This window comes from Neodiprion fabricii, chromosome 7, assembly GCF_021155785.1.
Source record: "Neodiprion fabricii isolate iyNeoFabr1 chromosome 7, iyNeoFabr1.1, whole genome shotgun sequence".
NCBI classification, from domain to species: domain Eukaryota; kingdom Metazoa; phylum Arthropoda; class Insecta; order Hymenoptera; family Diprionidae; genus Neodiprion; species Neodiprion fabricii.
The window spans coordinates 17,012,320-17,024,323 of NC_060245.1; the positions used below are offsets into that span (position 1 = coordinate 17,012,320).

The 12,004-nt window shown below is 36.8% G+C and overlaps 2 protein-coding genes and 1 long non-coding RNA gene across 4 annotated transcripts; 1 reads left to right on the forward strand and 2 right to left on the reverse strand.

The window, feature by feature from the left end:
- Window positions 1–215: 215 nt before the first annotated feature.
- LOC124187110 (60S ribosomal protein L18a) lies at window positions 216–1,905 on the reverse strand. The gene is made up of 3 exons (XM_046579372.1): window positions 1,760–1,905; window positions 1,156–1,335; window positions 216–630 (listed from the first exon to the last, which is right to left on the reverse strand). Exons 1-3 carry the CDS (start codon window positions 1,775–1,777, stop codon window positions 295–297), a joined length of 534 nt encoding a protein of 177 aa, XP_046435328.1. The 5' UTR covers window positions 1,778–1,905; the 3' UTR covers window positions 216–294.
- A 1,874-nt stretch (window positions 1,906–3,779) lies between these two features.
- LOC124186489 (hemolymph lipopolysaccharide-binding protein-like) lies at window positions 3,780–5,001 on the forward strand. Of its 2 annotated transcripts, none has more exons than XM_046578247.1 (3): window positions 3,780–3,938; window positions 4,054–4,314; window positions 4,391–5,001. In XM_046578247.1, the coding sequence occupies exons 1-3, from the start codon at window positions 3,881–3,883 to the stop codon at window positions 4,591–4,593; spliced, it is 522 nt and encodes a 173-aa protein (XP_046434203.1). In that variant the 5' UTR covers window positions 3,780–3,880; the 3' UTR covers window positions 4,594–5,001. The 2 variants fall into 2 exon arrangements, with proteins under 2 accessions (XP_046434203.1, XP_046434202.1); XM_046578246.1 differs by having other exon boundaries at window positions 3,809–3,968.
- A 913-nt stretch (window positions 5,002–5,914) lies between these two features.
- On the reverse strand, window positions 5,915–7,298 carry LOC124186097. The gene is made up of 3 exons (XR_006871556.1): window positions 7,254–7,298; window positions 6,992–7,169; window positions 5,915–6,047 (listed from the first exon to the last, which is right to left on the reverse strand). It is a non-coding gene; the product is annotated as an uncharacterized LOC124186097 (long non-coding RNA).
- Window positions 7,299–12,004: the final 4,706 nt, after the last annotated feature.

A 12,004-nucleotide genomic window follows, 5' to 3' on the forward strand; every position in this document is an offset into this window, starting at 1 on the left:
AAGTTCCAAATGATGAATTGTAGTGATTTAAAAAAATGTCTTGCAGTCTAATCCAGTTTCTTGGGTTCCAAAAACCTCTCACAGATAAAAAGTACTCAAAAAATGGTCAACACACATTCAGCTCTGTAATCTATATATTAATCGAGACGGAAAGAATAATTTCAGATGAACTAATATAATTATTAGTAAGTTTGCATAGAAAATGAGGCTATGAATAGGATAGTTTAAAAATGTTTATTCCCCTTATAAGTGATTATATTTCTCAAATGAATACACTGAAGAAATACAAATTGCTTAAAGGAAATAGGTGCGTGGTTTGCGTACGCTGAATAGAGGCATACGATTGCGGTGTTGAATACGCTTGGGCAGCGGGAACCTGATTTTGGAATCATGGAACTGCTTGACTTGAGGTCTGCGGCAGTTTCCAGCCTTTACAACCTCGACTTTGATTATCTGAATGGAATGAGCTCTGGCACGATGACGAGCCCCCATGTCGCGGTAGCACTGTGTAACAGCTCCGCTTACTGACAAGTCACGGTATTCCCTGTACATGTTGTGAGTTCCGGAACGGGAGTCGTACCTCAACCAAATACCAAAGTTCTTTATTTTTATCGGAGTTTTCTCTGCGATCTAAAAATTGATAAATTAAATCAATATCTAAAATTCACTGTGAATTTCGGCAATCATATCTTATCAGGATATATAGTAAGGAATACACCTAATTTTTAATATTAATCACACAGTCAAGAAAACGTTATTTAGAAAGTAACTCAGTTTAGAATTTATAATTTCCTGAAACTTTTTACGTTTTTTACATGAAAAATGTCAACTTATAGAGGCAGTTTTGGAATTGAACCTAAATACAGCTGTTTCAACTTGCGAATATCCACAGATTTATCAACCGAAAACTTTATATTTACTGTAAATATTGGTGACAGCTGAAGTAAATATATGAATCAAAATTGTACTCGGCATGTACAAATATCTTCACTTTATAAACTTTGTAATCCGACGTAATCAAGTGAACACAAGGGTGCGATATAACCTAGCAGATTTCCAATTCCAAAGAATACAAAATCAATGACAATCTGTTTTATCAGAATTGTAACAGAATTGTAACTGCATCTTTATTCCAAAACAAAATTTTTACTTTACCTGTTTGAGGTTAACAATTTCTCCAGTGGTTTTCTTGAATTTCCTTAACTGGCGGAGGAAATACCAAAATCGGGACTTGGCCACGATAGCGTCAGGAGCAAATATCCTCATTTTGTACAATGGGGTTACCTTTTCCTTCTCTGTGGGGAGCTTACGCCCGATCACCTCGAATTCCTTCAACTGTGAATAGAAACGAGCTTATATTAATTGATAACATAATGGAGCGGAATGATGAGGCTGTGACAATGAGTGCGTTACTCTCAATTTACTGATGTAATATAACCTAAAATAGAATCGCAGACTGAAGAAAGTCTTGAGAGTAGCTAAAAATGTGATGAAGTAATCAGCTAAAATGGGACAAAATAAGCCGAGTAACACTTCGAATCAATCGGTGTCATAAAGTTGGTTGTAAGAAAAGACTACGATAACCCACATGTGTCGGTTGCCATGCCGTCGCGGTCAAAAATCTGTATATTCGTTGGTAATTCGACTCGTGTTGGATAGATACAGTCGCAATTCGACATATTGGTGAAGTAATGTTCCACAGGCTTAGTTGCAGGTCTATTTTTGCATGATTCTAAAAAAATTGTGAAAATTTACTCACTTCTCCCTTAGCCTTCATTGTTCCGTGCGTCCTACGTGAAGTGGAACCGGAAAAAGAGGCCGCCGTGGTCAATGGACATTGAAAATGGCCGCCATGAACCACCGAGATTCGCGATTTTTAAAATCACTTGAAAATTTTTTCATCGAGGAAAATCGCCGCGGGAAAATGCAAAAATCACTGTAGGAATTCATAATTGCAAGAGTTTTTGACCTTTTCATTAACTGTTCAAATGCTCTCCCTTGCATAGACAATGCCACACATTTGTTTGTCCGAGCGAATAGTGATCAAGAATAGAACGGAAACCACCAATTGGCAACTCCGTGATTGCATCTATATAAAGCCTAGTTTACAACAGTTCACAATGGACGTCGTATGCGAACGCGGATTGTCACAAACGTAGAGGAAGAACCATATCTGCCATCTGTTTTGCATTTCAAATTTTTTCCATAAATGCAGAAGGGAAAAAAAGTTGACGGATTTATTCTATTTCTGTGAGTTCTCCCATCTCCTCTCATATTGACCGCTTTTCTTTGACGTCAATTTTCGAACGCAACCAATTCAACACTGAGCCATTTGATTGGTCAGTTTTAACGGAATAAGCCAATGAAACCAGTTAGTGTTGTGTTGTGTCAGAGGATTGACGTAAGCGGAGAGCAGCTATGGCCGGCATATTACATAGGAATGCATACCTATCTCTATGTGTATAGATATATTCAACATTGATATTATACAATATAATACATGTTTCATACAATGACCGTTGTGGAAATGCATCACAATACAAATCTTACACATGTCAATCTAAAGTACTTATGTATAAAAAATATATGACTATAATTATACAAAAAAGTTTACACGACTAACGCTTTACTGGATATTTACTACCCTCCGTGTCCACGGTGTTGCTATATTATTGTGGCCACAAATTTGAGGCAACATGCTAGCTGCGGGTGATGCATTTTTGTTGCGTATTCGTCGAGAATATGCTCTTTTATTTCTATCGGGGATGATTTTATAAAATTGCTGAAACATTAAACATTTTCTGCTTGTTAGAATTGTTGAACCATTCTCACACGTGAAGGGAATTAGTTTTGCGAATCAAATAACAGTAAATGATCTTGTTGGATTGAAGGTCAGAATATTTTTTTCCCCATATATACCGGGTGTCCCATTTTAACTTACATTTAAATTATCTCGAAAAATATTGCTCTGATCAAATTTTGTTTGAAACAAAAGTTTTAGAGTTCAAAGGGGGACGTTCAAAAAAAATTTTGTTGAAGGTCCCAAATTTACAATAGCGACGCTACGATGGCTGACATGGTTTTTTTTAAGGGAAACCTAACTTTTTTTTATGACAAAACAATGCATTGCGTTGAAACTAACAACGTTTGTGAGAAACATTTTTCGATTCAGATTGTGGTTTTCATGTTGGAACTCCATTTTTGACTATTTAGCGCTGTCCGAAAGGTACCATACAAAACCCAAACAAACCTGCCCACAATCGTGCAACCTCAGACACGCACACACAGATGCATGCACACTTTTGTTTAGGTTTGTTTGGGTTTGTTTGGGTTTGTTTGGGTTTGTTTGGGTTTGTTTGGGTTTTGTATGGTACCTTCCGGACAGCGCTAAATAGTCAAAAATGGAGTTCCAACATGAAAACCACAATCTGAATCGAAAAATGTTTCTTACAAAAGTTGTTAGTTTTAATGCAATGCATTGTTTTGTCATAAAAAAAAGTTAGGTTTCCCTTAAAAAAAACCATGTCAGCCATCGTAGCGTCGCTATTGTAAATTTGGGACCTTCAACAAAATTTCTTTTGAACGTCCCCCTTTGAACTCTAAAACTTTTATTTCAAACAAAATTTGATCAGAGCAATATTTTTCGAGATAATTTAGATGTAAGGTTAAAATGGGACACCCGGTATAGTATCAAGTATTGAAACTAATCAGTGGTAATTCCCCACGCAGGTCAGGTCAAGCAAAATAAATTTATCACCGGTGATAAGGCCAGAGATTATTTTAAAGTAAACAGATATAATGTTATTCCACGATTGCAGTTCAAAATTACGAGGCAAGCTGCCAGAGTAAATTAATCTGGTGTAAGTAATACGTTAAAAAAATGTCCGGTCTGCTAGTCGCTCTGCCTCTTCAGCTCGCTTGCCAGCTGTATAGTAATGGTAATTTGAGCTACGGGAATAATAGTTTTGGTAGGAGGAGTGTGAAAAATTAAAAAGAGTAATACTATCCTCTGCGTAAGTGATTGATTGGCAAAAACTTTTTGTTTCATTCAAGATTACACGTCAGCGCCGAATCAACCCACTGTTCTACCAGCGGGTTATACCGCGTTTCCAGATGTCGGAGTAGCCTACAAGCTCCACAAAAATCAAGTCACGTGGAACACGGCAAGAAAACTGTGTGTCGCTGATGGTGGGAACTTGGCCGTCATCGACTCCTTCAAAAAGAACGACTACGTAGCGAGCATGAAAGGACTTGGTTCACACGTGGGTATTCATAGATTGTTCGATAATGTCGAATGGGTCAGTGTTAAAACTGGTAAGGTTTAGATAAAACTAACTAATTTCTGATGCTACTTATATTGTCCAGCATATTCGACCGTATATTTTTCTAGGTCAACCGCTGAATTTTATACCGTGGAGACCAGACCTAGGATCTGGGCAATGTGGGGCAATATTTAGTGATGGAAAGGGAGTAGGCCCTTGGAATTGCAACTCTGTAATACCGGTCTTGTGTGAGATTCCAATGTTCACTAATCGCGATAATGAGATAGAAATCTCCCAGAAGCAAATGGTCGCGTTAGTCCGCAATAATTAACTCATCGAGAACGTACCTATTTCTTCGATCATGGACAACACTCTGGGTCAAAATGATTTTGTCTAATTTTTTATGCACCATTTCAAATATACGAGTGCGATCTACCTGAAAAGATTCAGGGGCATACTTTCACTATCTTAACATATGATAGCGTAGTTTAGAATTATAAATATGACTTAAAAATCTGAATGAAAGGGAATTTTTGAAGAATTACTGTTACAGAAGAGAAGAGTATGAGTCAGAATGACCCACTCTGTGCTTTAATGGTTTAAACCCTGGCAGATTTCGTCTCGCTGAAATTGAACTGAAGTTACACTTAGATTTCGAGGTGTAGTTAGGAATCTTTTTACGCTGTATTTTCACTGTGATTGCAATAAAAACATACCAAAACCCTGTTGGCATCACTGATACCGCTAGTCTTTGTTTTCTCACTCTAGAGAATACATATAGTTCATAAGTTGGTATTGTTTACCTAATTTCAAAAAATAATGACGTCCTTGCTGTTTTCTACTTGCTTCACATTCGTATAAAAATAAACCCCAGATCTCTCTCATAAAAGTATCAGCAAAACATAAATCGTGTAAAAGCAGTGTAGTAAACAAATCTTAATCAAATAAAACTCTCAAATTCTACAGGCCTACCGAGATATCACTAAAATGAAAATTTTCGATAATTAATTCTTAATTAGCAAATATGAAAATCAGGCAATTTTATCATGAAATTTTATTTGTAAATTTTAAAGGAAAAGAAATTAGTCTGACAAAATATCCAAAATCCAACTAATTTCTTGAATAATTGTGTTCTATAAAAGTAAGAGCAACTCATGTTAATCAGAAGGCGTTGAATTTAAGAATTTAGAAAAAACTTAAAAAAAAAACAGATTTGAAAAAGTTTCGACTCGTAAAAATTAGAGAGACAAATAATTTTGGCGATAGTCTGTTAATTATATCCTAAAGGCTTGCACCTGAAAAATTTATACAATTTTAAGAAAAATTATTTGATAGGACTTTATATTATATTATAATACTATACTATAATAATATAATATATATAAATATAAATAACTACACATATTACGTCACAGTGGATCACGGGTAAACACAAAATTTTACCTAGACTTTAAAGTATTAAATTTCGATTCTTTAGTTCGTAATTAGATGAAAAAAAATATATAGCATGAAAAAGTTTGCTTTTGTATTTAGGAGATCGATTGAACGATATTTTTCAAAATCTGTGGTTTTAATTATCAATTAAAGATGAAACCATTTAAATAAACATTTTTAGTATTTTTATTAAGTTTTACTATCAATATTATCATTCGTGTTATTTTACTTTTTAATATATCATAATTCATGCGGACTTAGTATTGTTGTATTTTGTCAATAAATGTTGACAGGTATTATTCTTCAACTATTGTGCCATATCCAATTTTCACCGACTTGTAATAGAAAAATCTGCAAAAGAAAGTCTTTTTACACATCGCTTTACATACATAATGATGTTTTAGTTTTGCGATGAATTAGGTCTGATAGTAGAGGACAATTTGTGCACGGAATGCTTTGTCGCTTTAACATAATGACATAGGAATATCTTCTGGGAATTGTGAATGAAATTTTCATAATTCTTATTTCGTACTTATGATTTAGCTATTTTCTGTCTGATATTGTCTTGGCTATATTTTCGATATTGTTCATTGTTTTGTGTATGCAGAGGACTTTTATGATCAAAGCAAGCAAAATTTATTATTACGCCATGAAAGTTGAGTAAAATGTGTCAAAACTTCAAAAAAGTATGTATGTAAGGCTGTTACTTCTTATTTTTTTTTATTCATTGTTGGAATATGAGCATAAATAATCTTGTTGTAAATTAGGAATATATTTTGTATAACATCATGACTAGTGTGTATGGCTCGAAGAAAGAAAAGACGTTAGGTCCTTCTTCGAGAGGCTTATCCATGTTTACGAAGAATAAGATATACAAACGGCTAAAAACTACCAGCGCTCGATGCACTTAATTCAACCGTTCAATCGGTTAGTTCTCCGGCAACTCTCAGACAGGATAGTCGTCTGAATAATAAATAGAATATAAATACTCTACTTGAACCTCTGTCATTAAATATAACACCTGAAACCCAATTTCCAATATTCATCTTAAATTTCAACTGTTTCTCACAATATCTCATTATGGATAACAATCCCTCAATATTTTGAAAAAAAATCAACTGTTAGTAACGTTTGCAGTTATATACCCTAACGTCGTGCCGTGAATATTTGGTGAAAATGGCTATTCACACTCTAGGAAGAGACTTCCTACAGCAGTAACGCAGCTCGCAAATTCACCTCAACTTGTTCGGAATGCTACTTTCACCAAATATTCCTTGTGTATCAATGCGCCTTACCTGAGCTCACAGAAATAGGTGACCATTGGAGAAGATGATCAAACGCAGAAAATTCAGGAAAGATGATTGCAACTTCTGAAAACTTCCTTCCGGTAATTACAGCCCAGCTGACCGAACTGTACGAAGTATCTATCGTGCTGGATAGTTTGTTGCTATCCTTTGTATTTTGACAACCTTTCTGAAATACGATTGAATTTTATCATTTTCAAATCCGTCAAAGTGTTTGAATAAATGTGATAAACTGTACGAGAACTGAACTGACTATAGAACCGGAATATATATCGCACCGACGTTACTCGCCTTCAACCTTTGTATGGATACTGGGTTTGGACTGACCTCCTACCACGCATAAGTTACACGGGAGCTACGCACTCGGTTGTTGAAGCATAGAATGGTAATTTCATGGGATTCCCACGAAAAGGAACGGCAGAATGTGAAACGACCACTGGAACGACGGAATGGAATTACACGTCAGCAATTCCGAGTTTAATTGGTGGCTCGCTCTATAAATTTTGACTACTTCGCAGTATTGACATAGCGATGTAAGAATGACGGCTGTAATCAACGGCGGCAGTTGGTCATATTACCAACTGACCACCTTTCAGTTGGTAATATATCGGCGTACCGGTGCCGGTAAGGCGTAACATGAGCGTAACTGCCATGGCACCCAGACTGACATTTGAAACCTTCAAGCTAGTTCTAGAAGACGGAAAAGTCTGATCTTTATTTAAAGTATTTCATAAACTGTGAAAACCTCGTGAAATTCTTAGATAAGTTTTGGACGATTTCGAAGTTCATCCGCGAGAATGTAAAAAAAAGCTTACTTAGTTTTGTGAGTGCGTAAAAAATTTAATACGAATCCATTCTGGTATTGTTTGAAAATCGCTATAAATTGTAAAATTTAAATATTTAAGAAAATTCAATAGCTACTGTTTAGATACTGTTTATAATAAATATATCTAGCACCCAGACATTTGTGTGAACGAATGATCCTCTGTGATTTTCAGATTGTTCAGGTCACTGGACAGCATGCATAATAGTCGGGACGTGTTATAGCTTCAGTGAGCAAAGAGAATCTGATTTAATACCCACAGCTCCACAATTCGGAAGGATAAAATTTCGCGAAGCTCAACTCTGGCAGTAATTCTGTATCCAGCGATGTTACAAACGTAATATAAAACCGAGTTTATCCCCCTGGGAAGCAAACTGGACCGTTTTATGAGCAGCTACGTCGGCCGATCCAAACCATTTCGATATTTTTTTTGGAGAAAATTTATTTCTCTCAAAAGACACGGTGTGGCTTATAGCAAATTTAGGATGACGGAGCTGCAAGCTGGGTAGACTAAAATTTGTTGAATGCATCTTTATAACTCGCCCTATATTATGAAAACGTTTACAGCTGTAAATTAAGTTTATTCAACGGGACGAAGATCATGTTTTTTTTGCTGTAAGGAGACGAGGAAAAATGAAAATAAATGAGAGTACTAGAACTATAACTATTACGCGTAGATACACGGACATTGTATCTAATTATTTGGAACAGGACTTGTCGTGATTCTAGCCTGAGTAAAGTTTGGATAAAGTAAAATTTGTTTAGTGGGTTTAGTCTGACTACGTTATAATAAAAAAAAAATGGCAGTGCAAAAAGAAAGGGGGGGGGGGGGGGGTTAAACAGCTGAGAATGTAATTGTTCTAAAGTTGATTATTACTGTAGTATAGGTGAGCTGGTACGACAAGCACTTAGAACAAGATGAAACTATTTAGTATGCGAAGCATGTACTGAGCAGATAATACTTGGGGCTTCCTTTCGGCAAAGAGAGAGAGAGAGAGAGAGAGAGAGAGAGAGAGAGAGACGGAAATTGCGTGAAGGAAACGGGAGGATGAGAGAAGCGTGCGATTATTATTGGAATCTTATTTTTTCCGCTTGAATTTTCATCTTAGATGTTTCTCTTCCGGAATACTACAGTCAATTTCGAGCAGAACTTTATCAATCATACGGCATTATGCTGCATCCTGTAGACTAGACGGTAGGTGATTGAAATTCTGATGCAGAATTGATTGAATTCTAAATTACTTATCCAAATTTGATATTGTGCCGCTGACTACGTTTAAGAAAGCAATTGCATTTGGAAATTGTATAAAGTTCGATGGATTGAACCTGTTGATTCTGCTGTTTGTAGAATGAACGAGGTAAATGTTTTTATCTCAGGGCCGAAACTGGAAATATTCTGTAAGGTATTTTGTGCGTGGGGGGCGTCGCAGGGTGCATAATAGAGAGAATCGTAAACCGTCTAGACGAGCTCGTCTTGTCTGGTCTACATCGCCTGTTAGGCACTCTTGGGCGCATAATTTGACGAACGCATACCTCAAGTATATGATACAAGTACCCAGATACCAAAAGCAGAGGCAATGCAATAGGCTGTTACACTCAAAGAAATTTCATTTTGTTTGGCTTGTTGAATAAAATTTTAACATCATTTTATGGCCGCAACAACATCCAATTATCGCAACACTTATAAGAGAATAAAGTAGGTTTGATTTCATCTGTACAGGATTTCAAAAGATAGTAAATGATTTCAATAAATTTCTACGGATTTCAGAAGATTTCAAATATTACAAAAGATTTCAATGATTTCAAAAGATTTCATATGATTTCAGTGGATTATAAAGGATTTTAGAAGTTATAAAAAGATTTTATAGACTACAAAGTATTTCAGAAGATTTCAAAGATTTCAAGAGACTTTATACGATTCACGGAGTGATCAACCTTTCGGAGTACACCCTTATCGTCATTTTTGTTACCTTTCATCCGCAGTTGAAGCTTTGGCAGACTCCGTCAGTCAAATAGGGATATACCGGGACAATCTCTTGAAACTTGAAAATCAACTGCGCATGCGCCAAATAATTCAATCTCATTGGTCGGCGAAATCTTCTCGCAGCGATATTCTTATCTGCGATGCAGGGTGCCAACGTACACAAAACGTGTGCGTTTGAATTTTCAGAGTATAAGCATTGAATTCCGACCGTTCTTTGAAGAATCAACTTTCCGACCCAATAACAAATGCTTTCCAAACCTTTGCGAGTCACTACCTCACTTAATTGTGATTCTAACCTCGTAAATTCGTATCAACTACATCGCCGCCAGAAACAGTGTTACAGCTGAAATTCGGGATGGCCAGCCTGTTCAAACAGCCGTTAAAACTCGCGCACGCGCGGTTGATTTTCAAGTTTCACGAGATTGCCCCGGTATTTTCATACCCTATACTTAGCTTCGGTTGCCTATTTGCCGGCGTTGAAGCGGCTAGATTCGCGGAATCCTTCCATTAACGTATAAGCCCTGTCTATAGAATCATATCTAGGTATATATAGTTCGTTCCTAGGTAATTTATCCCTCGTCGCATAACGGGGTTACGCACTATCGCCTCTAAACATCATATCCGCCTAGTCATCATCAGAGCTCTGCGATCTACGTCATTGTCGGCCCGCGTACACGTAAGCCGCCTTCCGTAACATCCAGCCAGTGAGCTAGCCCACCGTTCAATTACCGCAAGGAGCCGCAAATTTGCAGCTTTAGCTTCTCTCCCTTTCCCCGCGTCCTCGTTAAAGCCCGATAAGCGATTGTTGCAGCGAGACGTGGGAATATCTTGCAGACCGAAGAACGACGCATAGATTAATCAAAGGTCCGTGCACCAGGCTTGCAATTAGGCAAGACAAAGTTTTACTTGAGCTCGCCTTAAGGGTTTGCACAGGCAGACTGTTCTAACTAATGAGATTAAACACTTGGAACTCTATTTTTATTTTTTTTTTCATTCCACTTATGCACGAGCATAATTGTACACTTGGGGACAATGAATCTGAGACGGCTAGTTTTTTACACTACACAGTTATGTTGGCAACACAGAGAAACCTACAACGTCATAGTGGGCCGATCGCGATACAAACTCAATCTCAATAAACATAACATAACCCATGACCGTCGAATCTAACCTTAGAATACCGCGGGGATGAAGACTTGTTAGATTGACACGTATTATGAAGTTAGATTCGACGGTCATGGGTTATGTTATGTTTATTGAGATTGAGTTTGTATCGCGATCGGCCCACTATGACGTTGTAGGTTTCTCTGTGTTGCCAACATAACTGTGTAGTGTAAAAAATTAGCCGTCTCAGATTCATTGTCCCCAAGTGTACATACCTGCCTATGCCTTTTTGTCTGTGACTATTGTTCCAGCAGAATTTTGAAAAAAAATTATTTTCGCTTGGATTATAGAAACGATTTTATAACGAAATGCGTTATACAAATTCTCAAGAGTGTCTGAAGGGGCTTCGTCGGTTGGCCATTGCTGTTTTAATGCATTTTCATGGGACGCAATTCCCAAGTAAAACACTCGAGCTCCTAGCTACCTAAAACGTTTATGAATTGGGCTTTTATAAACGAAATTTCGGTCTCATGTCTTACCAGTTTGTGTAACACATATTATAACTGTTATAGGCGTCTGCAGTCTCGTTTCAAAACACACTTCATGTGCTTTTCAAACTGCGAAAAATTTGACCATTTTATCGTTGTACAATTGCTGTCGCGATGAGATAACGAGCAAACGCTCTGGGTGAAAAATGAAAGAAATAACAAAAGTTGTTTATTATTGATCTCTTCGGTTCGTCATTCGAAGCTCGAGTGTTATTTTGCGTATATTGTTTCCACGCAGAGTTTCATTGCATGCATTTTTGTTTTTCTTGAGTCCTGAAAAAACACGTAATGCGTAAATCAACAAAAATTGGTATTCATACGGAGCAACAAACTGCAATGTACGTGTTTGATACGTTTAGTAAGTTGTTTTTTTTTAATTCGCGTCATTCTGTATTGTCGAATTTTACAGGAGTTGAGTGTTTGAAAAACGACGAAACGTATTTACGTTCGTGAAGTACAATTTCGACATTGAAGATAGCTTGTTCGATTTTTTAATCATAAATTTTATCGAGTCTCCGTCGTGAATTCAGTCTCAACCCCTCTAA